At 38.3% G+C, this 26,625-nt stretch overlaps 1 protein-coding gene across 2 annotated transcripts in view; it reads right to left on the minus strand.

Annotated features, from left to right (window-relative positions):
* Window positions 1-14,279: 14,279 nt before the first annotated feature.
* Window positions 14,280-26,625, minus strand: part of FBXL17 (F-box and leucine rich repeat protein 17) — a 221,601-nt gene continuing 209,255 nt past the window's right edge. Inside the window, exons 8-9 of one of the 2 annotated variants that reach the window (XM_044446752.1) lie at window positions 24,661-24,803; window positions 14,280-15,460 (exon numbers count right to left, since the gene is read on the minus strand). In XM_044446752.1, coding sequence (XP_044302687.1) covers window positions 15,323-15,460; window positions 24,661-24,803 — 281 coding nt within the window. In that variant the 3' untranslated portion in view covers window positions 14,280-15,322. Of the gene's footprint in view, window positions 15,461-21,188; window positions 24,804-26,625 lie in introns of both variants that reach the window. The other variant, XR_006416329.1, reaches the window with a different exon arrangement.

The raw sequence follows: 26,625 nt of genomic DNA on the forward strand, positions 1-26,625 counted from the left end.
CAAACTTGCCTCTGTGAGTCAATTTCTCTGATAAAGCAACCTGCCACACTCTAGATGGCCAGTTGGGGCTCTCAATCAGGCAGGGACTCCCCATGGATGCAGGAGGGCCTTTGCTGCAGAGAATGGCTCTCTACCTAGACTTAAAATGACATTTTAATATGTCCTTAAGATGGACATTTTTAGAAGTCTAGCTTTTGATAAAACCTAAATCTCTTTAGGTTGCTATACAGGCCCAATCCTATGCCCTTGATGCAAATAAGGAGGCTTATGATGTTTGGAGGCTCATGGGTACCCTATAACCGCAAGGAGGCACGGGGCAGGGAACTCCACCACAGGCATCTCTCATGCTGTGTATTTTGCTTGGAGAGATCATTTTGGCAGTCTAGATAAAGAAGTGCCAGGAAGGAGAAGGGATGGAGCCTGGGGCTTCAGTAGGAAGTGGTGCAAATCCTCAACCAGAGCCTCCTTCTCTTCTTCCCCTTTAGCACACTCCTCGTCCTCCCTTGGCCCAGTCATGACCTTGGGGATGGGGCACCCAGCTTTGCTCTTTCTGTTCTGGCGGCAAGGTGGGCAGGGCATAGGCTCAGCCTTTGGAGCCCCAGCTCCAAGATTGCAGGATCTTAAAGCTGGGAATCCACATAATCCTATGGCCTCTCCAATGAGGTCAGAAGACCATAGGATTGTGCCCTAAGAATATTTTGAAATACAATGTGTAGCAGTAGGTATTGGTGTCTTATTATAACAATAATTAAAGTAATTCTCCATATAAGAGAAGGAGCTGGTGTTCCTGAAATTCAGCCTTGAACTCCACCAAGGTGACAGGATGGCTTACTTTAGCAGTAGGTAGCCCTTCCTAAAGTATTGAAAATAAATACTCTTCTAACCTAATCCTAACAGTGCAATCCACTGTTTGGAAGTACATTCATTAGCCTCCTTGGGAAAAATGCACTGAGAGCCTATGTGGTACAGTGGTTAAGAATGCTAGATTCACACTTAGGAGACCTGGGTGCTAGTCCCCACTCAGCTATGACGCTCACTGGGCGACTATGGGCCATTCACTGGCTCTTAGTTTAACCCATCTGACAGTGTTGCTGTTGTGAGGATAAAACAGAAAGGAGAATCTTCAAAGCCACTGTTGGGTTCTTGCAAGAGGAAGAAAGATGGGATATAAATGCAGCAATAATGATGATGAATGGCAGCCCAAGGTTATTAGAATCATAGTATCATAGAATAGTAGAACTGGAAGAGGCCAATAAGGCCATCGAGTCCAACTCCCTGCTCAATGCAGGGCTCCAAGTTCAGGCATTCCCAACATTAGCAATCCAGTCAAGCATAGTATCAAGGCTGCATAATCAACATTTCCAAGCTTGTACTTTTTCATTCCAGCTATGCTGTTCTATGTGAATGACATTTGTTGAAAGTTGGGTACTTGAAACATAGAACGGTGGCTTCAGTTGCAAGTGTTTGTTCCAGTGAACAGTCAGGTCCGGACCGTAGGTCCATCACTCTGCCACTGATAGCTGTCTAGTGCCAAGGAGTGATGAAGCTGGAACGAGTCACAGCACAGAATGCCATACCTTACTCATATTGCTAATTGACCTCTCTCTTATGGGTATGGCTCTTACCAGTGGTAATATTCCAGCCCTTTGAAGCTTGAGTACACATGGAAAGTCCTTAACACAGCACATTAAATCAAAAGGTTTTCTGTTAATTAAATTATCTCTAAATACATAATATAAAGAGAAGATGCAATTATCTTTCTTAGCAACAAACACTTCATCTTTCTCAAAGTCTCATCTGATCTTTGAAAGCTGAGATACAGAGGAGCTGTTCAGATGGTTCATCAGCCATGTGCTCAAGAGTAAACCATGCTGAGCTTTAGTCTGGCATCCTCCTTTGTGCATGAAGGAGATAACTGGAAACATTTCCATTTAAGAGCAAAGCACCGTTCCTGTTTGTGAAAAAGCAGAGCTCTTTATTATTTTGTGTATTGTGTTGATATTGTGGGGTTAATTTTTTCTGTATATGCTTGCTGGTGTAAAAGCAAAGGTCAAAAGATTTTACACTGTGCCACAAAGTTTTTCTGTGCTACAAAGCAAGCAAGAGAACAGATTATTAGAAAGATGAACCTGCAGAAGGGGTTGTATGTACACAGTGGCATCCAAAGATCTGTAGCATCCAAAACTTCCTTTTCAAGAAGCTGTTTTGATTTTGTAAAAATGTACTCAAAGTGCTCAGCAGAAGGTGAGCCCTCCTGGTCAGTTACAAGAGCACAGCCAAGCAATAACATAAAATGGATGCCAAAAAGATATTTTCTTTTAGAGAAGAAGGCTGGAAACAAGGAAAAGAATAAAGATAGCTACTTAAGAAAGCTGTGAATTCTAACAGTATGATATTGCTAAAAAGTACTTGGATAAAAAAGGGATAGTCTGGTTAGTGTTAGACGGATGCAGTCAGCCCTGGTTATTAGTGTTTTGCTCTTACGGTTTTGTTGTGTGTGCATTGTAACCATTCAGAAGTTAAAATCTTTTTCTTAACAATACTTTTCAGTAAAATTTTTAATTTGTATTGTTTAAAATTTGGATTCTTTTTTCTTGCTGGTTTATGCCCCCACACATAGAAGCCAAACCTCACACTACCTAAAAGCATTTATAAGTTACCCAGAGAGTTTTAAGGCTGTCGGATGGAGGAAGACAAGGAAAATAGAGGATTCCATCACTGGTAGCAGCAATGAGGTCCCACAGTGGGAAACACTTTTCAGCCTGGTCTCCTTTCTGCACACCAATCAGAATGTACCTGTCCTGTGACAATGTTATATTCAAATCTGGGGAAAGGTGATTTGTCTTATCCAAAGTTAAACCAAGATCAAAACATGGTTTCCAACCCTCAGTTTCTTAAGTAATTTTTATAAGAACAGTTTCTACAGTTCAGATTTTTTTTTTTAATATCCCATCCTTCCACCAAGCACTCAGGGCGGCTTACACACACACACACACACACACACACACACACACACACACACACAGCTTCCCCTTTAAAAACCACAGCCCCACAGATATAATGCAGGGCTGTGGTTTTTAAAGGGGAAGCTTTTTTCCATCCCATAAACTGTGGTTTATGTCACTGGTGAGGAACCAAAAGGAGTTGCACTCCAATTCCCATCAACCCCAGCCAACCATGGTCAGTGGTCATCTGAACCAGGTCAAAGACATGGATGTTCTTTCACAGGTTTTATGTGATTAGATACTGAGCAATTATCTAAAAGAAAGCAAAGAAATGCAAATTGTTCTGAGAGGGGGACAAGTGAGAGATATTGTAGCAAGGAGATACAAGACACACAGAAAGTGGAGAATGTCAGTCTCTGCTAATAGTAGCAATTATGGCCCAGACCACATTGGTCACTGAATTCTTGAACTCATCTGAGATAATCCTCATACAGGCCCCACACAAGAAGAATCTAGTCCAGAACTGTGAATGCTTTAAAATTACCTCCTCTCTTTCACAGGAGATAACTGCAGTAAATATGTATTCTGGATGCAGGAAAAGCTACATGGGATTAATCTCATGTCCTCAGAAGACAACTGCCACCTATGTTAACTTGCTCACCTATAAAAAGGCAGATGTTTCTTAAAATTCACATACATTGTGGCACCATTTCATTTTAAAACCTAATATCATTAATATGGGAATTTCAAAAGATACTTCTAGTTCTCTTCCAGTTGACATTCTCTCCTCTCAAATTATGTAGTGCTATACATAAAAATAAGATGTTACTCCAGGGCTGACATCAATCTCCATAAAGTGTTGCTGATTCACCAACTATTTCCCACTGGTTCAGTCTATCCATGATGAGAAGACCCCAGAAGGAGAACAATTTAGCATGATGCCTCAATTTTGTTTATATGGTCATGTAAAATAGTCCCCACCTGACTTTTCCAGATTCTATTGGATCCCTTCTGCAGTTTTCAAATATGCACCAACTACAGGGAATAACGGCGCCATTTCTCACACCAGTCAACCTGGGGTTTTGCTCAAGTTCTGAGGACTAAACAGACTTTTCCTTTAAAGTGAAACAGTCACTCAAGATTCCATGAGCTGTTTTGTAGATCCAGAAAGTAATGAACAGCTTTTCCTCTTCGCATGGCCACTATAATTCTTCATGTACCAAACATCAAATGCTATGAGATGAATATATTATAGGTAGTTGTGCTGTTCCAACATGGAGAAAATATATTGCCACAAGGGCCTACTAATTCACTGCACATAGGGCTAGCTTTGAGGAGAATTCAGAAACCACAAAGGGTCAAATAGCCTTTGATATCAAAGATGATAGCTTGCTTGTTAAGAGGCTCCGTGTACAGCTGGCAAAGGGTTCCCTCACTGAAATTGTGACACTGGCTTCCCATTTGTTTTTGAGTACAGTTCAAACTGTGTGTAATGTCTTTCTAGCTTTGAAGGGTTTTGGATCAGGATATTTGAAGGGCTGCCTTCTCCCATATGAGAGAGATTTGGAAGGGAAGGGAAGGGAAGGGAAGGGAAGGGAAGGGAAGGGAAGGGAAGGGAAGGGAAGGCCATCAAGTCCAACGCTCTGCTCCACTTCCACATGTGACCCATCCAGTTGCAGGCCCACTCCTTTCCACCTTAACAAAGGTAACACAACTTGCTAGCTCAATGTATAGCTGTGCATCATATATGTCTATTGAGCTTGCCCTCTTCTCTATGCTGGCAGCCCCAGAAAAATGCTCTTTGGGCATAGGGAATGGGACTTTGCAGTGGCTGTGCTTGGTCCCTGGAATTCCCTTCTAAGGAAAATCCATCTCACTTCCTAATCAATGACCTTCTAGGAAGGAAATGGCATGAAATTTTATTGTTTAATGTTTGGGTCTTCTTCTTTTTTTAGTTGTCAGATTATTTTGTAATTCTTACATTTGTAATTTGTGCTTTAAGCCACTTCATGCTCCCAGGATGAAAAAATATGTTAAATCACATGCACATATTCCCCCCGCCCCCGTGTGTGTGTGTGTGTGTGTGTGTGTGTGTGTGTGTGTGTTCTGTGGCTGTCTCCCAACTGGAGAACACTCATATTAAACACTTTCTTCTATGGTGGTAGGAAGGGTGAATCATTATTGAAACAGCAGAAATACAATTGGGCATGGCATTGGCATTGATAATGTTAATAAATTCTTCATTTCCAGGCAGTTTAATCGCATAAGCTGTAAGTATTTGTGACCAAGGAAAAAGGCTGTACCAACATTTCTGTCTGTTCCAACTAAGGAATTTTTTAAAATCTCAGTGTTGAACTTTTCACTTAAATGCTGATGCTCCTTACTCTGGGTTTTTTCTTATACATAGTGCAGTTGATCAGTGGTGTTGAAGATATTACAAAGGAATCAGTCACCCCACAATTGTTTTACTTCAAAATACACATTTCCTTCAAAAATAGTAAGTTTTAAACTGGATCTCTTCAGATTCCAGCATCAAACCATTTGATTGGTGATATCTAATGCTGCCAGTGCACCTGCAGTGTTTGTGCTGTACAAGCAGGACCCACCATTAGTTTCCTAGAGAAATTGGAAATGACCTGAAATACTTATTTCCAGAGTAAGAGTGGTCAGAGATCTCTTAGCTCTGTTGAATCATTCCAGTCCAGAAATAAGCATTTCAACTTGCATATGCTTGCTTTAGGAAATGCCCGCTGGTGTTGTGGCGGCACCAGATACTGTCCCAAGTGTGTTCTGCAGACTTATGTACCCATTTTTTAAAAAAATAAAAATAGATTAGATTTTTCTTTCTGCTCCAGCTATTTTAAGCTTAATTTTCTCATCTGTCTGTAGCACATACCTTATGCAGATCATAAGCCCCACTAAACCTGATTAGTGCATTGCATGGATGGATCGGTAGGATCCATGGACTAGGATCTGTAGTTCTCCAGCATGACAAGAGCTGGACTGGGTCATTTTTGCTGCTGTTTCCAAGTGAAGAATATTAAAAAAATGTTCAAAAAAGGGGTATGGAAGATGTATTGAGCCATGCCTGTACATAAAGCTATGTTTCGCCCCACTTAGCTGACACCTGGTCTTTAGCTCCATGCCAGTTCCCAGTGTGAGACTGTTCTGTAGACAAGAAATAATCCAGTGGGTAGATAATTGCTACAGTCTGAAAGATTCCACATGTGTGGAGTGTTTAAATAATACCTTCATTTTGACAGACTCTGTAGTTAAATATGTGCTTTTCCCACTTATGACATCTATGTGGAGTTGCATAAAATAATTTTGAAAGCCACAGTTGAGCTTCAAAATTTCATATAAAAGTATCACCACATAGGTTTTTCATAAGGCACTGTAGTATCTTTCTGCTATCACAAAGCTTGTCCCACTTTTGGAAACCCTGTTTCCTTACTTGCGTTACTGTCAAATTTGATACTTGGATTTAGCTTGCCTAAATGTTTGTACATTTAGTGCTTTTACAACACATTCTGACATCAGTATGCTAGAAGTTGCTTGTGCTAGATGTTCTGATAATTGTGCACCTGCTGTCAGACTACACAATCAAAGCTGTTGTACTTTTCCACCGGAGTCATATATGTGTGGAACCAGCATGGTATGGTTAGAATACTGGACTAGATCTCAGGAGATCCAGATTCTACTCCTTACTCATCCATGAAACTCACTGGGTCATTTGGGGTCAGTTACTCACTCTCAGCCTAACCTACTTCACAGAGTTATTGTTGTGAGGATGAAAAAGAGTAGAGGATATGTAAACTGCCTTGGGTTTCTCACAAGGGATAGAAAGCCACAGTGTAACTGCACTGTATTATCACTATTATTCTGGACACAACCCTATGTTTGCTGACTAGATTTGGAGGCTTGGGCTACCTTAGTTAAGCCAAATCTCCCCTTTTGTTACTGGCTTTCACCCATTGTTCACCCAAAGGTTAATTAATTGGCAGAGAACCTACATAAGGTCCAATCAAATGAGGAGATTCATACAGACTCTTATGGCTTTCTTTGAAACTTGGGTAACAGTAAGGAACTTCACAGAGCAGATTGTTTTTCTTCTCAAGAGTTTGCCTGTCATTGTGGTATCTAAATTGCCCATATGCACATGCTTGTCAATATTGTTTTAAAAATAAAGGAGTAGAGAAGCCTCTGCCCTGCCTTATTCTATGCAAATTTGTAAATGCCAGTAATATATTAGTCAGGCTACATAGATTAAGCTGTAACAGACAGTTAAATTAAAGCTTCAGGTTAAAATGGGCTAAAAGTTGCCAATTTGGAAACTAGACTGTAGGCTGAGATTACATGCTCTCAAAATAAATGATTTAAAATGGCACAGAAAGCCTACTTTGTTAAATTGCAAGGACTTTTTGAAATTGTTAGCATAGGCTTGGGGAAGCTGAGCTGTTCTATGAGTAAAGGTGTCAGCATTGACCGGGCAGTATTTTGAGGTATGCTGGGTCCATTTATTGAATGTATGAGGCTACTCTGGATATTTGTGAAACGGGAGTGTCTTCTTTGAGTGGGTGCTCTAAAAATGGGATCATTCTGCTAAAAGAATAGCTAGGATGGATGATTAGCTGGAATCATCTGAAGCCCTGGCGTGATTAAAAGAAGCTGAAATCTGTGCAATCATAAAGGTGCATGTGTGAAAGCACGAGTGTGAGGGGAGGGGGCACAATGAACTCAGGGGCTACCATTAGCATTACTTCCCCCACCCTTCATTCTGGTTTTTTTGTTTTTGTTTTGTTTTTATTTTGCATGTAACTATACTGCACATAACGAAAGGCTGCAAATGTTTATTTCCAACTGATGCTAAAGTGAATAATGGGACTACAAGGCCAATAGACCAACTTCTAGTTTTCACAAGTTTTCTGTTTCCCTGGGTATCTCCTTTGTAAATTATAAAGTGTGTGGCCCATTTTATCTTAGTAACCTTCCCTCCTTTTCTCCAGCTAGCTGTTCTTAACCTGATGTAAAGGAGTGTCACCAGCGGAACTACACTTTAGTTAACTTTGGGACATCTTTGTAGAATATATTGCATATACTTTGAGGACAGGGGTAGCTCTTCATTGCACCATAGAACAGCCAAGGCACCTTCACAGTGTGCTTTTAAAACAATATTTCAGCAATCCCAGCTCCTTCACACTTTCATGGCCTTTATGAATAGCAGCAACATTAATTTATGGAAGATATGGTATAGGAAGGAGACATTGTCATGTGTGTGGTAGCGGTTAAGAGTGCAGGATGGAAACTCAGGTGATCTGGGTTCTAGTCCCTACTTAGGCATGGACTTTGGGCCAGTCACAGTCTCTCAGCCCAAGCTACCTCACAGGTTGTTGTGAGGATAACAGTAAGAGGAGGGAGAATTATGAAAGCTACCCTGAATTCCTTGAAAGGAAAAAAGGTGGGATATAAATACAATACATAAATATATGAGTCCAGCAAAGCTTTTTATTCATCATTGTTGGAAAATTCTATATATTTATACTCTATTATTGTATTGCTGCTGCATTACATTGTGGGGTTATATTTTTTATATGGAGTTAATGTTTAAATTTCTTGGCATTGTTTTTAGCAGTTTGTATTTTTTCTGGGTATTGAATTGTTTTACCCTAGGGTTTTAATGTTTGTTAACCACCAAGAGAGCCCTCTGGGCTAGTGGGGTGGTATAGAAATGCAATCAATCAATCAATCAATCAATCAATCCACATAGAATAGCTTGTTTATGGGATAAAGGGTTACAAGGAACCCACAAAAGTGTTCCCATCTCTCTCTCTCAATGAAGGTCATACTAAGCCTTCAAAGCAGTGGCTGATCAAGTGCAGGAATGGTTAATTCTTGCAAAATATTCAAGTGAAATCTCATATCTGGGTTTGGAAGGGTTAGCTTGTTTTGGGGATAACATCTAAACCACTGGTTAAATGAGCACAGGAATGTCTCTGGCTTAGGCACTGTACCCTCCATTTTCCTCAGGCACAAGTGTGAATATATAGGAAGCATTTGCTTTCTTTTTAATTATCCAGCATTGTTACTTTGGGGCAGGTTGATTAAACTGAGGTTTGTTGTAATAAAGACCAAACAGTTCTGATCATGACCTATTCACGAACTATAGATCTTCCCCAATAAACTCTGATTCCTTTAAGTGAGAGTTGGATACTTCTGAGTGGGCATGCCCAGGGGGGCCTGAGTTGGTAAGAAAAAGGGTCCTCCAGTCCATTCATGCACCCTCTGTTGCTGAAGAAGTGTGAAGCCCATCCTCTTAGTCATTGTCCTTGCCTTGTATATGGGCATCCAACCTCTTCACCATATGAGTGTTAAAGAGGCATGCTCCATCAAATGGCAAGTCTTCAATCCTGGAGCAAGCCTCTTGACAGAGACTTGCTGCCCAAAGCCAGGCATGGTGCTGGATCACCATGGGCCAATAAGGTCCCTCGAGTCACAGTCAACTTGGTGACAAGCTGTTTGCTTGTTGCCTGGACAGATGGAGGTGTTCCAGGTGGACCACCTGGATCAGAGCCTGGTATTCCTCAGGGAGATTCTGTGCTAGGAACCCAATATTCTCCAGAGGAAGAGTAGGTAGCAGGCCATGGTGGCTTTGTATTTATAAATATGAATGTCCAGCACTATTGATATGTCTCACCAAGAACTCGAGGCAGTGCCTCTCCTTGTCTGTTGGTACTGCACGTTTCCACAGCAAATGACCCTGTGCTGACTCCACCACCACTGAATTTAGCCAAGGATGCTACAGCAAGAATGGGATCTCCCATTCCTGGAACTGGTACATGCTGTCCAAGCATCTGAACATTGGTTGCAGCTGTGCTGGTATCTTCCACAGCTCCGTCATGCAGTCAAGGAGTGTGGGCAAGAACAGTATCGATATCAGCACCATATCTTCTGTTTGGATGGTATCGAAGACTCATTCTGCGAGCTTTTCTGCATATTGCTGCATCTCCAGTCCAAGCAGCCTCAAGTTGTTTGGCAAGGAAGCAGATTGTTGCATGGAGCTAAGTCAGAATCAGACACATAATTCCTCAGCCCCAATGATGGGGAGTCGTGCCATGATGATAAGGCAGGTAGGCAAGGTGGTAATGGAGGACAAAATGCTATTGCTGCTATCCTGCTCCATTCCTCTGGTTGATAGTTTGGGATCTCCCGACAGTGGCTCAAAGGGGCCAACTGCATTCATGGGTTCATGAACCCAGTCTTTTCCCAGTACTGATGTTGATATGGCAGGGGCATCCATGTTGCCTCTCAGTCCCAAGCAGGCAATGGGGACCTGACTGATTATGTGGCCGATGATCAGAGGCACAAGATGGTGCTTGCGAATGGCCAGTGGCTCGGTCTGGAGAAAGTGTGGCAGCCTGGAAAGGAGATCGCAGCATAAGGGACAATGAGCCCTAATTTGAAGGTCCTACATGTAGGGATTTGGTGCCTGCTGGAAACAGGGCATTTTAAAAAACAAAACACTTGTAAGTCCCCCTTCCTCATTCTCCTCCTGTTCCTAAATGAAACAAGATCTAAGTTTCCTAAGTAGTCAAAATAAACATTCCACTGTAAGCTTCTGCCAGTATACTTATTTATGATCTCAAGTTATACAGGAAAATTAAAATGTATTAATTATAGACACTGGTATGCTTATAGTGAAAATTGCCTAGGCTTCTTTTTCATTCATGGTTTTATTTCTGAAAATACTGCCACTATTGGAATGGATAAATACCCTGCATTATGTGTATTCATATGTATTTGTGACATGCCAGTACAGTACAGGGTTTTTTTTTCTTTTGCAAAGATTAATCTGAAATATTTGATAGGAAAACATTCAAGGACTGCCACAAAAGTGACACCGAAAGCCTTTTCTGTCATTGTCATGAATACATGCTGTGCGACTGGACATGTGTTTTATGCAAACATACTAATGCTGTTTTCCAAGTTCTGCAGCATAGCCTTCAAGATTAGCCAAACATTTTGACAATAACAGCAACTCTTCAAGTCAAGTCTGAACATTTGATATTTTGGATTAAAACACTTTAACCTTTAAAAAACAAATACATAGTGTTACATCTTTTTAAAAAACCAACCAAACAAACCCACTGAACACTCTTTATCAAATTGTTACATTCTAAAGGTTACCTGCTGCCTTTACTGTTCTGTTTGTCAACTATCCTAAAATTTAACCCCTTACAATACAGTCTGTTCTAGCTATTTGCTAAACGTATCCAACCTAGCAAGCTGGTTTGAATTACAAATCTTTTATACTTTAACAGGTTTAGGTAAACATCATCAGGAGGGATACAAATATGAAAAATATATTTTATTTATTTATTTATTTATTTATTTATTTATTTATTTATTTATTTATTTAAGACATTTCTATGTCACCCCATCACAACAAAGCCTCGGGGCGGCTCACAACAAAGTCAGGGTGGATTTGATTTAAACCAAATCAATTTAAATAATGATTTAAATCACTAGTCAGGAAGACTAGGTTTAAATCATGGTTTTCTGCATAATTTACATTCATGCCTGCCTTCCCTGTAGGTAGAGAAACTTCATTAAAATATTCCCAAACTGTGTTTCTTTTACAGCCTGCTGCCATTATAGGTTTTATCTTCCAGGAAAAGAATAATATGATAAACCTCAGGTTATACACAAAAAGATTCAAAGACTTGCGGTGTATTCTACTCAAAAGATTTAACCTTCATTTTTACTGCCTAATCATCCCTCCACACACTTAACTTTTTGTAGAAATCTATTCCATTCCCAACAATCTACTATTCATTGCATTTTTTTTTTTGAAACTTAGCACTTAAGGTTTAAGGAATGGATTTTGTATACATAAATTTGCAAAGGAACAATGGGATTAAGGTCTTTTACTCAACTCTGTGTTTATTTTATAACATGTTTGCTGTGAAGAAGAGGCATGTGATCCCTGCAGAGACAAATTCACAGTTTTGATCTGTAAAACAAAGCATCTGTGATAGCATCTTCAAAAATTGCCCAATAATTTTACAGAAACTTTTGGAAGAGCATGACATTGTGAATAGATTAATGGAATTCATTTACCAAAAAAAATTAAACATTGCATGAATATATGGCCTCATGCTACATAAATAAAACTAATCCTTATTTCATGATGAATAACCTTTGGATTATAATGGTATTTTAAATAGAAAACTATCTTGAGATTTTTCCGCAAAATTTTTATTTAAAAATCCATTTTAGGTAAAAACTCTGATTTAAATTAAAAAGCATTTCTTATTCTAAAAAATAATTGATTTTTATCCACCCTGGCACAGGTCAAAGAAATGAGAGCATTCCCCTTCCCTAATAAGCAACTTTATAAAAGTCTTTATTCTACACAAAAATTGGCTATGCTAATCACTAGGATAGCTGGGAATTGTAGTCCAACACATCTTGGGTCGAACTGGTTATGAGAAGACTTTGCTTGTTTTACCTTGTACTGGCCATATTTCTGTACAGGGTATTACTACTACTACTATCATCCCATAGCCAAAGCTATCTGGGTGTTGGTACTGGCTTAGCTAATAAAATCTTAAATTTCTCTTGGATTTAATTCAATGTTCATTATGTGGTGAAGATGTCAGAATAACAGTGCAATTTTATATAAGCCTGTTCACAAGTATGCCAGGCTGAATTCAATCAAAGTGTATAAAAGATTGCACCCTAAGATAACTTTCTATAAAGGGCTAGTTTTTCATTTCTTATTGTGCCTATGAACACAGATTATGACAGAGAGAAAGATTAGTGTGCATAAAGAAATGTTAGTGTGGTGAATTAACAGTCAACTTTTGAATCTAAAAATCTCTAGATGAATTTGCATAGATGGATGCTAGTTTACTGTGTTCAGTTCACAAAACACTTTCCTAGCATATTTATAAACTTTCATTCATGAGCACATGCAGGAATTCAGCATGCTAACCCATCCTAAAGTGTTTGATTAATCAGTTTTTAACAACACATACATTCAAAAGCTTGGACCCAAGAGCAATGAGCCCTCCATACACACTGTGGCTTCCATCCCTCTTTCCACTGCAGCCTCCTTGCATTCCTCCTCCCACAATAAAAACTCCACAAAACAACAGCAACACTCAAACCCAAACCCAAACCCAACCAACTGGATCCATGTAAGGATATATAATGTGACCTATAGCTTGGTGAAAAAACTTTGGAAGAAACTGCTTATCACAGGAGAGGGAAAATGCCTTCCACTTGTGCATGTAGCACTTGGGGTGGAAATCATAGGTTTGCACATAATAAACCACGGATTCTTGCCATATGAACAAGCCACTGAAACGAAAGTTTGCATGCACAGTAAATACAATAAGAATAGGTCAGAAATATTCACTGAAACTTTTAAACACGCCGCTGCTCCTTCTTTCATTCAAATTTAGGTAGCTGAGGCTTTTGAAAAACTAGCTTTGGACCACAACTCTCAGAAATTTTGATCAATGGCTATACTGGCTGATGGAAACTGAAGTCCAAAACATCTGAAAAGTCCCAAGGATTATTCTGCTTCTCTGATGAGAGCTGAAGTGGGACTTCCCTCACTTAGGTCTTAGGTACACCTGATAGTAATAAAATATTGGAAAAGAATAAATTTTCAAGTTCCTAAACTAGCTTTTAATTTACTTTCATAACTTTTTCAATTTTAACAAATTTTTCTAATTTTTCAGTATACCTTTACTCAATTTTGTAATGACCTATGGCTAAGTACAGTAAAACTTGACTTGACATCTGGAAAGCACCAGGCTGGGAAAGGCTGGTTTAAACTATGGTTATTTTAAAGAAAGCCTCTGTGGTGCAGTGGTTAAGAATGCAGAAGTGGGAATCCAGCTCTGGGTTCTAGTACACACTTAGCCATGGAGCTAACTGGGTGACTTTGGGCCAGTCACTGACTCTCAATGAACCCAAGTTACCTCACAGGATTGTTGTTGTAAGGATAAGACTGAGAGGAAAAAGAAATATGTAAGCTGCCTTGAGTTCCTAGAAAGAAAAAAAAGTGGGATATAATACAAATTGCAGGCCATGAAAAGAAACTCAAACTTCTATAACTAACCATAATGTAAAGTTTAAATTAATCACAGCTCCTCAAGTTCAGATGTAATGAAGAGTTCAGGTTTGTCCAATGTGCAAGTGGAAGCTTTCAATCTCATCCTTTGGCATGGATCAGAGGCAAAAATGTGAATGCACAAGCCTGAAGCTCACTCACATAGTGGGAAACCATGGTTTTCTACTGCTCCCAAACCAGTCAGTTACACATGCAGTTTTTCCACGGATTTATTTAGAGAATATTTTCTTTAAAAAAATTAAAACAAAACCATTATTGGTTCATATACTGCAAAACTAAAAGAGGCAAACACACAGAAACTCAATCAAGGGCACAATCAGCAAAGGATGTCCACATACAGAAGCCCTTCTGAAAATAACAGTACATTCATAAGAGATTGCTACAGGGCAAAAATGTTACTTTGGCAGCATTAACAGAAAGCAGCAGGATCGTCTACTTAAATAACTATTACATACATGTCCGGCATTTATTAAGATCCCAACCAAAATAAAGGTTTGTCATCCAAATGTTATATTCCTTTGTGGATTTTCTTAACTGCACAGCTCAAAAAAAAAAAAAAAAAAAAAAAAAAACCCTCATGTGGATGGCATCAATTTAGATAATCTGCTTTAAGATTAGTGCCTAATTTAAGTGGAGTCTAGGAAAGGAGTTGCCACTTATAATCTAAAAGGAAATATGAGCAGCTCAAATAAAGAAATAACATGAAAGAAAAAAAGGCATGATATATTACACTGCTGAAATTACCCACAGAACTAGCAGTAACCCACTTGAAAAAAATTGCCAAAGGCTTTTAAACGTTGGATTTTTGTATACAAAAAACTTACAATGCATCTCTAAAGAGTTGTTTCTACCATGAACATGTAGCTGGAAAAAACATCTGAATAGTGTTTCTATTTTATGTAAACGCACAATTATATTGCAACAAGAAAAGTAACAAACCCTCTGCAAAATCTTAAGAGACTTGCAGATGTTCGGGTTAACAAATAAACATTCAAAAATTAAATATATCTGATTATATCTCTTCCAATATTTCCATTAATAGACAGAACAAACATATTTCCCACTAAACAATATATATATATATATATATATATATATATATATATATTCAAAATTAAAAGTCTTATACTAAAATTGAACATATAATAAAAAGCAAGAGTATCAATTAAAAAAACCTTAACATTGTTCAAATGTTCAGTCTAAGTCTGGTGACTGTTTAATATCGTGTCATGGATTAAGAGGCAGTGGACATACTGGGTGTCCAGCCCATCTGGTATGCCCGTTCCAAGGTCCTCTTGCAATCTTGTAGTACAGTACTGAAGGTAATGTGCGGGTGCTGTTGTACTAGTTGCTCCACAGTCACTTCATTCACCTACACATAAAAGAAATAAAGTTATATTTATTTACAACATGATTTATGAGTTGCCACAGGTCCCCATGGCAGCTTGTAATTTAAATGCTTTAACTCAGAACTGTGAAACAATATCCTAATAAAAAGAAAGGCCTTCTTTAAAAAGCAGGAAGAAGAATTTAAAATCATCCAAAAGTTATACAGATGCTACAACAGGAAAAGCACTGTCAGGTGCTCCTGCAAAACAAATAATTAATGTTGGTGAGCGAGGCAACAGGGCCTCTGAAACAGATCAAAACTGCAGTCAGGTTCATGAGGAGGAGGCACTCTTTTAAGCATCCTAGCCCCAAACCATTTGGGTAAGAAACAGGGTCTTGAATTGCAACCCAAAACTAACTGGAGACCAGTGCAAGACTGGTAGAATTCTACATTCACGCCAGAAAGCCATCTGGCATCTCTATTTTTCCTGGGATGCAATTTCTGAACACTCATACTGCCTTTATTGAAAGAACACTCATCAGGATCATCACTACACCTCAGGCTATGATCTCAATCTTGCAAAGTATCCAGAAAGGCTGCACTCTTAATCTGTCACTTATACAATAACCAAGAAAAAACCAATTATGTATGTGAATTTACTGTAAGTTCTAAGTTTCTGTGTTAACAAGAAACTCACTGGTCTTCAGTGTGGTTTTAGTGGCACCTTTTGTTATAAACTTCTCATTAAGAACTAACACATATTTAAGGCCTTCTTGAGTAACAGTTGAAATGGAGGCAAACAATAATGAAAATGCAGAAGCCTAACAGGTCAGAAATAATATCCCTGCTAGCCCTTAACCAGAGATACCACCTTTATTCCTTGATCATAAAAAACAATCAGAAAGGCCTAATTAAACTTAACACCTTTACAACTGCTGTGCTGTGAGGGGATTAATTTGTCAATTATTTTTAAGCTGATTGTAGTTCATATCACAGAACCAGACAGCTTCCATCATCCTTTAGATAAGTAAAAGATTAACCTAAGAACCACAACTTTTAGGTAGCTTTCTTTGGAATCTTTATCGAACATTTAAAAATACATCAATATTTAATTTAAATACTCAGCAGCCTAATCTGACAGTGTGCCAATATTACAACTGTTCACTTTGTATTTCCTTTTTAGTGTCCAATGTTCAGCTAAATGAGATAACAAACCTAACAGCTATAGCACAACTTTACATTCTTTCAACAAATAAGTATCTACCTTCCTTAAAATTCTTAAGGACAAATGCTTAATCATTTCTTGGAAGAAATGGCTGTAAGCCCAACAAATGTACCTTAAATGTCCATCCATTCTCATCCCCTACCCCCTGCCCTGAAATAACCCTCAACTTAAACAATTGTGCTAGGCAGTGCAGAGAATGAACAGTGATTGCATTTTATGACAGGGATAAATGACGGGTTTAATCTACAGTTCTTCTGCTTTGATAATAGAAACACTCAATCTTCATTGGGAGATTTGTCAACTGAAGAGCAACTTGGATAGAAAATAGGTTTAACTTCTTTTCGAAGTATACAGAGACCCTGCAAGCTGTAAACACTTCTGTGAGCAGCTACATTACAGCAACACTGAAGACATCTGGAAAGCAGGAATGGCCTTTTAATAAATCAGAATGAATTCTGTAGTGGTGCATGCTCCTCAGTAGCTCACACATATCAGAAAATCACATTTCAAAGCCTGCCTAGAAATGTTGCTTAAGAGTTAGTAGCCCACAAAATAGCTTCAGCTCTGCTCTTGCAATATAGGTCCGGTTGTACAAAATTGTTGCAAAGATTACCAAAGTGAGGCAGGAAAAGTGCTATATAAGCAGTAAGCATAAATTAGTGTTATTAATAGTAAAACTTAGAGATCTAGAATATACTAAAATCTAAAAGAATCCTGGAAGATAGTATGTGGATATGGTAAGGACTTTCAAATCACTCCCTCCAGAAGAAAAAAATAATAATTGTATATTGTTTTGTCTGTAAAATGAAGAGTGTCTCCTCATATACTACCCTGTCTCAGTCCATAGATTGTTCTCTGAGGGCCCTTCAAAGAGGCACTCTGCTGCCTTATTGACAATCTTTTCAGTACCAGGTTGAGAAGTATACTTTTTGTCAGGCATTTTAATATTTATAACTTCTCAATCTCCTTTGTAACTGGAATTTTAATTTTCTGCTTCTTATTATGACTGTTGGATGTTAGTTTTATCACCCTGTATTCAATGTTTTAATACTGCAGGATAATATTGTGTATTGCCCTGCAATTTCATATGATGTTTGACAGAATATGGTTGTTTTTAACAACACAGCAATAGAATACAAGTATGAAGTGACAAGATTTTTGGTTTATTTCCCAATGTTTTATTAGAATAAACATAATTTTCATTCCTTTATCCTCATACTACATGTATTTGTCTTATTATCTGACTAAACCCTGCACAATGAGACCAGCTTTAAAATTAGCTACTTAAATATCTAAATCTGATTGGTATAACCAAGAAAAATGAGCACAATTCCTTGAAGAGGTTGATGAATAGAACACTAAATCTCTGGCTTGGAGTACTCTGAAAGCCCTACACTCTGCCAGCAAGTGCCTGGAAGAGCATGATGAGCAAGGGAACTGATCTTCACTTCTCTGTTCTCCTTTCTGCAGATATTCCACTTGATGTGCTTTTGAGCACATCTAGTGGTGACACACTAAACTGGGGATTGTGCATTCATAATGTATATGAATGTACACCTGGAATATATGATCCTTCTTTCTCAAAAAGGGAAGGAAAATCAATGGAGCTTGCATGCGTAGCTAATTAGACCTTGGTGGAAAACTTCCTCTTTGAAAAAAATGAACTCACAAAGATTAAGTTGATCAACATAAACCATGAATAACGCTGTATACCAGGACAGAAAGCACTAGCAGCTATGATGAACACTCTTCAGTCCAAAGTCAGAAATAAACCATGTTCCTTATGCAGCTCTTATAGTAATATCTGATTTAATCTGCACCTAATACTCTTGGTGAATGCTGTGCATGAAGTTCACTTCATGTGCAATATTCTGAGAAATTATGTCCCCTGTTCAACATTCACAGGCTGGAAACTTTTTACATACCACCACCTTTCTTTGCTTTCAGGTCTTTGCTTAAGGCTTAATCTTCTACCCTGCTGCTTTATATATCTTAAGTATTATTTTCTCAATTCATTTTAAAGGTATATTTAACAACAAATGTTTGATTTTTTTAAAAACCTAATAGTTAAATTAATAACATTCTCAGGTGGCCCAATTATAATTCCTGCCTGTAGCTAAAACACAATGAAAGGTTTGTGGCATCATTCTGTGTGAAGTGCTAGGCACTTGATCTGCTGAGGCTGTTATGTTCTACAGTGTTTCAGTGATTACCTCAGTGCTCTGGGCTATTGAACAACACACACACACACACACACACACACACACACACAGAGAGAGAGAGAGAGAGAGAGAGAGAGAGAGAGAGAGAGAGAGAGCGAGCGAGCGCGAGCGAGCAACATCTGCATGGAGGATGGATTCTGGTGTCTGTATACCAGCTTACCTTGTAGAATCTTCGTAAACTACTCTTTAAAGTACTGCATGTTTATTTAGGTCTGTGAACATCATTTAGGGATTCTGTCATTATAATACTTGTCTGTCTATCTCCATTTTGCTTCTAATATATAAAGTGGAATCTGTGAATTTGAACTGTAGTGAAAACTGCAAGCCTTGGATGATTTCTAAAGTTCATGGATCTCCTCTGGGTAAGATTCACAGATCAGGCTTCCCATGTTACAACAGAAGCAAAGAAAAAAGAAGTTCAAGTCACCCACTCACTTCTTTCCTGCTTATAGGTAATGCACGAAGAGGCACTTATTAAAATTATAAGCAATATGGGGATGAATTAGTTAAATTGGGAGACATAAAATAATCCATCTAAAATCTTCCTGAGCAATTCAGAAAACACTTTTCAGCCATAGGCTTAATAGAAAGCTTCTCAATTTCCCTTAAAGCATCTTTTGTTCTATCTTTTAAAAAGCTAATGTTGCAAATCTAAATTTAAAATAAGAACATCTTGGATGGGGTTGGAGCGGATGAAAGCAATGAAGTAAATTGTTTTCTAATAGGATTGTCTGAGGTAGAGGACCAGATATTCCTAAGATTACAAAATTACAGCCATTTATGGGAGGTAGGGTGGGTAAATGACACACTTAGGAGCAGGAAGAAGGATTACGTTTTATAATTCTCTTGAAAAATCACAAACGATCATTTCAGCTCTTAAAAAAGTCCCACCACTTTGAAAGCAATTTTTGATATTTTGTTTTAATATTTACTAGCTTTCTGAGGTAAAATGAAATAAACTTTTGCACCACATGCCATAAATGTCCCGATGACCTGGTAGCTACATCATTACTATTTTTAATAGGGTTTTAATATGACAGAATTATATAAATGGTCAATCATTTATAAAATGGTCAGCTAAAGGCTGATTCTCAGGTTCAAGCTAGACTTGTTAAAGATACAAACATCTCCAGGATATTCTCCACTGAACCAATAAGATTCGACTTTTTAAAAAGTTGACAATGAAAATCTCAATTCATGACCTTTGCCCATTTCACATGGCTACAGATATTTGGGATCAATGTTTTCTTCTCAGGAGCTCTTGCTTGGAGTTCTACACTAGTGAGTGATTTGAGCACAGTCTTCTCTATTAGGGCGATACATTGAAAGCCAGAGAGCCCAATAAGGTTAGATTCCTTATGGCCTTTGATACTTGGATCTAAACAGCGGATACAAAAATACTTCATACATTTGTATCTATATGTTTTTCTTCTTCCAGGGCTTTGAGGAAAATCTATATAGCTGACTATTTTTGGATGCAGAAGCTGCCTTTTTAGGGTTTACTGGCACGAGTTTTTTGTTGCTGCCCATATTTATGGATCACTGTATTTATGTCTAATTTTATGGGCATTCTTATCTTGATGTTTACTGCTTTGTGTTTTCTGTTAAAAAAGAAATTCTGTTATTCTTTAAATAAAAAATATATACATTTATGCTTTAGTTATGGTTTAGTGATGTCTGAAAATGTATACCAGAATAGTTACTCTCTGAGAAAGACCCCATATATGGATTTTTTTCCTACATGGGGGAACTCATTAATCTGTTACAGCAAAATAACAAAGAGTCTTGCAACTGCTTACAGTCTAACAAATTTATCAGATATATGGAAGTCTTTGCAAATAGCATGGGGTGCTTAGAAGTGGGCACAAATCAATTCAAGTGTGCAACACTGCAATTCTCCCACACTTTCCTGGAAATAAGTCCCAATGCATTCAGGGTTTTTGTGTAGACATGTATGTAACTGCATGGAGCATTTCAGATCTTGCACTTCAGAAAGCGTATAGCTGTGGTGAGAATAGCTGAAAGACTGTGGGTTTCAAAAGATTTTCTTCTATATATATTTTGAGAATGATGTCAAATTAAGTAATCTTCTCTTTAATTTTTAGATTTGCCACTTCTCCCAGAGGGGAGACATATATTCCTTGACAGTGCTCTTTCACATAAGTCTATATCATTTTAAGGTTTGTCACTGCAACTCCCTTTTGCCCCAAACTGAACTTAGGATAAACAATTATCATGGACAAACACACAACTGACCCCCAAACAAAAAGGGCTCTGATTATATCATCATTATTATTACAACTATATTACAGTTATACCTTACCTTTCTTGTTCTTGTGAGGAAACAAAGGTGTCTTACAAGGGTTTCCTCCTCTCCATCCTGATGACAGTCTTGTGAAGTAGGTTAGGTTGAGATCCTGTGACTGGCCTGAAGTGACCTCCATGGCTGAGCAGGGAGTAAAACCCAGTTCTCCCAGATCCCCAATTTGATACTCTAACCACTGCACTACACTGACTCTCAACAATTCCTGAAGTTATTCTTTTAATGGCTGTCACTCCAAACTTTCAATTTGCTGTGGGGCAATGTATATATAGGTTATTAAGTTTACAAAGCCTGCTTCTTTCACTTTCACCTACATGGCAAAGGGTAACTCCAAAGGGTAACCCTAACTCTACATGTCTTTCATCAGAAGCATTGTTATGAGAAAGTTTTGGAGTGCTGCAGGAGCCCAAGCAGGGAGCCCCTTTTCCCTGTATTTTTTTCCTGGTCTGGCATTCTGAGCAACCCCAGGCTGTTGAATCTAGCCTCATATCATGGATGCATTTTAGGAAATTACAATATTGTCTAGATCCAGCTGCTTGGTGCTGCTTGGAGCACCACTGCCTCATCCCACCACTACGAGCTCATTAGTGTCCACTGACAGAGGCTGGGGCCCACTGAGCACTTTGCCCAGGTCCCCTCCCAACCTGGACCTAGCTCCACCCTCCATTACAAGCATGCATATTCATGAATCCTTTATGTGCACTGAAGTATGGAATGGGCTTCCATGGGAGGTGGTTGAGGCCCCATTGGTGAGGGTGTTCAAAGATAGGCTGGACATGCACATGGTGGGCATGTCTTGAGCGAAGCTGGCTGGAGCTGGGGGTCAGACTAGATAGCCCAGGAGGTCCCTTCTGCATTGCTCTGTTTCTATGTATAAGTCTGTCATATGTGCCAGTTGTTGTTGGCACTAAGGTTCATAAATTAACTTATTTTGCTTGAATATTTATTTTAATGACTATTTTAACAATAGATGTTTAACTATTCAGCTTCTTTGGTTAAATTATGTATTTGTTAATTTTAAAAATGCACATTTTGGCTTTTTGCTTGAGAACAGTTGCTCAAGATAGTGGAAAATATGTTAAAATTGACATGTAGTAAACACTGTAAAATTTGGGGTGGGAAAGAAAGACAGCGGTGAGTGATGAAGACTGTGGGGAACAATGACATAAAACAATGTTGCTTTGCTTAGTTCTGAGGTGATACTACTGTTATTTCTGTTCCAGCTGCCTTTTGAAAGATCTGCAATGGCTATGGAAGGAAACAGCATCCTCCAACCCCCACCCCAAACATGTGCTCCCTTGCAACCAGTTGAATGAGAAGCTTTATCCCAGAAGCAAGGCACCTCTTCAGCCAGGCAACCGTGTGTAGCTCCTGGCTCTTCCCAGTAGCAGTAGTAACTGATGCTCCTGTCATGTGCTTAAATGTCAAGCAAAATCTGCAGGTACATATCTTATGTCAGGAATCTTTGAAATGATTCCCACGTTAACAGATAACAACATTTAGATGGAAACTATTGGATTTAAACAGCTTGAACAAAACATAAAACACACAAAACATTATGAGGGAATAATAGTGCCATTATTAAACTAGTTTATCCCTTAAAGTAGTGAATGTCTTGCTTCTGCACCATACATGGATATAAAAAGGACCACAGCAATAGCAACTTTATGAGAAATGAATTAATTTGATTATTTTCATCATGTGGATCAATAGCACAGCCACTAGTGACATCTATTGCCTAGAGGCAGTTATATAATCGATGAAATCAAACAGAGCCTGCCTTCACCCAGTCCTGTAGTTTCTCTGATCTTTTCTGGCAAGGCCCCCAATGCCATTGTAATTCTAAATTTATGTCAAGTACATATCAAAGAAATTCCAAGGAGATGATATAATGAATATTTTGGTGGAAACGGCTGAAATCTATTTCTATATGTTTCTATATTTCTTTGTTTTTATGAGCTACTTACTTGTATGTCTGTCGATACCGTATAACATGGAATGGCAACTTGGCATGGAAACATCATACAGCATTTTTGGAAAATGCTTGGGGGTGGGGAATTGGGCCCTACCCAACTGTATGCAAAGACATTTTCTGTTACAGTGGCATTTGAAAATCCTTCTCTACTTGCCAAGACTTTTCATGAATGACATTTTGGACCCTAACAATTGGAAAAGAAATTAGTTTTGCGTAAAGTTAGAAAACTGAAACAAGTGGTTTGTATCATGAGTTCTTTATTCTCTAGATGTGGAAGAAAGATGGAGCTCTTAGAGCTGCCAACATTGCATTTTAAAGATTTTAAATTCAGGACAGAGCTCCTGAAAATTTGTTCTTTTTATGTCTACTTTCCTCATTCCCCTGCACACAGAGGTTTAACAAGCAAGCTAAATGACCCCCAGTGGTACCCCTAATGCCACACTTTACAGCATTCTCATCAAGATACCCAATATATTTTCCCCATTAATCAGGAACAGTTTTCCCCATTTGCTGTGCAGCCGTCTCACAGATTTTTATTCTTGCTAGCTCAGTTGTCTCCCTACACAGCATGTAGTCCCTTTGTAAGAAGTCGGGAAGCATAAGCCAGCAATTAAAGGAATACAGACTATACAGTATGCATGGTTTAACTGATATTGCACTCAACTCTGTTTTCAACATCAAGGTCACTGATTGTCTTTAACAGCTCAAGACAAGACAAACATATTGCTTCTAAATATATATATTTGTTGATTGTACAAGCAATTTTAACTGAACCCACAAAAGAAATATATGTAGAATTGATCAGGTGATTCAGGTTCTAATCTAAATTCCAGGGTCAAGTAACTCTTTGAACAGTCTAAGTAGATAATCTTAGCTCAATTTATCAAAAGAGATTTTCACACACTTTTCTTCTCTTGGCTCTTAAAACACTCTCAAGCTGAATTTATTACATTCTGTCAGTTGCCAAATCAGTGGTTTTTCAGCTCAGAATCTGAATTTTTCAGAATAACTTTATCTTTACAATTTGTTAGTGTAAACAAAGAATTTAGAAAGCAAGAGTTTCTTAAGGTGCTTTTGAATGGGCAAAGTAATACATGGAAAATTAAATAATAAAGGCATTAGGGATAAAGTATTTCTCCTCTGAGTGAACTATACTAGGTTTCTTGGTCCATGTATTTTTACAATGAAGATTTGTGATCAAGAAAGTGTGCTGAAAATTATTTCCTTTACAGATGACACTGCAACCTTTTTACAATTACTGTACTTTATGTTTTAAAATAAGGCAGCTATAGCAATGTCATGAACAAATAAAGGCAGAAATTATGAAAAGATGCCTCCTGTTAAAAATGAACAAACAAGTTGGCATCATAGAGAAGTTGGGCCACTGTATGCATTTGCTATTGTCCTTAATAGCTAACAATGTGGATGCAACATGAGGAATAAATGGGTAAGTCACTAGGACATGTGTTACAGAGTCTGCATACAAATGTTTCTTACCTTATCACATCTCATTAGACCCAAGTATCTGAGTGATTTACTACTTTGAGCAATTTGGGTGGCTCCTTGATCTGTGATTTCTTTGCACCATCCTACATCCACAGTCTCTATTGTCATACTATATCGTCCAATGGCTATCAGTGCTGTAAAACAAAGAGACACCAGGAATGTGGGTGAGACTTCAATCAAACCAGCATTTAGTATTACATGCTTCTTAACAAAAGCTATATACACACTGAAAATTTTAAACTTACTATGGAAGTAGACATATTTTACTTTCTTAATCAATCTACATTTTATTTCATTGAATATCTTGTAGGGTATGAATTGATATTAAAAAGTTCATGTTATCTTTAAAAATTGTACCGGAAATGTTCTCATAAGAAATGTACACTGCCCAAGAGTATACCTCTTAAGGGTTGGAAGACTGTATATACATGGATTACAAAATGAATAAATATTAGGCTTTAGATGAAATATTAGGTGCTACCATATGAAACATAATTCTAAAACCCTAAGAATCTCCCAGAAAAAAATCACTGGATCACTGTGTGTATATTCCATCTGAGGGTATAAGGATCCCTACTGGCTTAAGTGAGCATGATGATCTTTAAAAAGATGAACTAAGTAAAGGCAGTCTTATTCTAAAGATGCTGCTGGGTATTGGCTATCTAATGGCAAAAGACACAATACATACAAAGACCAATGCATAATTAAGAGAGAAAAATAAAACAATTTAAAACGTACACAGATGTATCCAACTGAGTTTATGCTGCTGACTAAACGCACTTTGATCATGGAACACACAGTGATTCTTCCTTTGCCTCTAGCCCTCCAAGATCACCCCCCCCCCACACACACACACTATTCCAAAGGGTCTTCCAATCATCTGGAGAAGATTTGGGCATCAGGGGCCTTCCCACAAAAACCATCTCTCACTATCTACTGATAAGCCTCTGCTGGGTAGAACAGCATTATTCAGGAGAGTGGCATCAACTGGGTAAACCAATAACAAAGAACGTACTCAGTACACTTATTTCACTATTAGCCTACTACAGGGAACTGGCACCTGAGGACAACCCTGTCCAACAGCATAAGGCTTGGTGCATGGCACCAATTGATACTGGCCACTATCACTGAGAGAAAAATAAATCCAGTTTCCTAAGTTCTCATGTGCTCTTGGTCCCTTGGGAATGACTAGTTAAGGATCCCACTCTGAATGCTTATTTTTGTGTGCTCAGAATCTTTCCCTCATTTTGTACTTTTCTTGAATCCTTAATAAAGCCTTTATCCTGCTTTCACCCACACCTAAAACATGTACTTTGGGAGTTAGGCTCACAAGGGTGTATCATGTTTTTGGTGCCCAGGTGATGTGCTGAGTAAATCCTGTAATCTAGCTGTGCTCTCCTAGTGAAGATTAATCACAATTAAGTTTCCAGATATAATTCACTTGTTGTTAACCTAAGGAGTTTCAGGTTTACTATGACTTGTTCCTGTCATGAAAAACCATAGGTTAACTGTACATCTTTTGCATTAATGCTTGAAAAAAAAAATATGGGCAGGGCTAGGAAGCATTTTTTCCTTCTCTTCCCCCTTCTAGTTGTGTCTGCTTAACAGATAACTGGAAGTTCAGTAATAGAAAGCAGAACTTGGAATTGCACTGTTTTCCTTAAAAAAAATCTTTTTGAAAGAGGCAGGAATGAATGACTTCATGGCTTCCACTGGCAGCCCTATGGGCACACTGGTGTATGTGGGAACCTGTCTGCAGTGAAATCACCTTAACAATCTCAGTGGAAGAGAGCTGAACCCTGCTGACACTGGCTGCTAAACATGAGTAACTATTTAGTTTATAAAAATTATTAGTGAGTCAATAGTTTTTAGTGCTTTTTTATTTGCTTGAATTTAAACAATGTAAAGAAAGAACATGTAGTTACCTTTAAATCTTTGCAAGTATTCTAATAAAAG

Source organism: Varanus komodoensis, unplaced genomic scaffold (genome assembly GCF_004798865.1).
Source record: "Varanus komodoensis strain SLA01 unplaced genomic scaffold, ASM479886v1 scaffold5, whole genome shotgun sequence".
In the NCBI taxonomy this organism is placed as follows: Eukaryota; Metazoa; Chordata; class Lepidosauria; order Squamata; family Varanidae; genus Varanus; species Varanus komodoensis.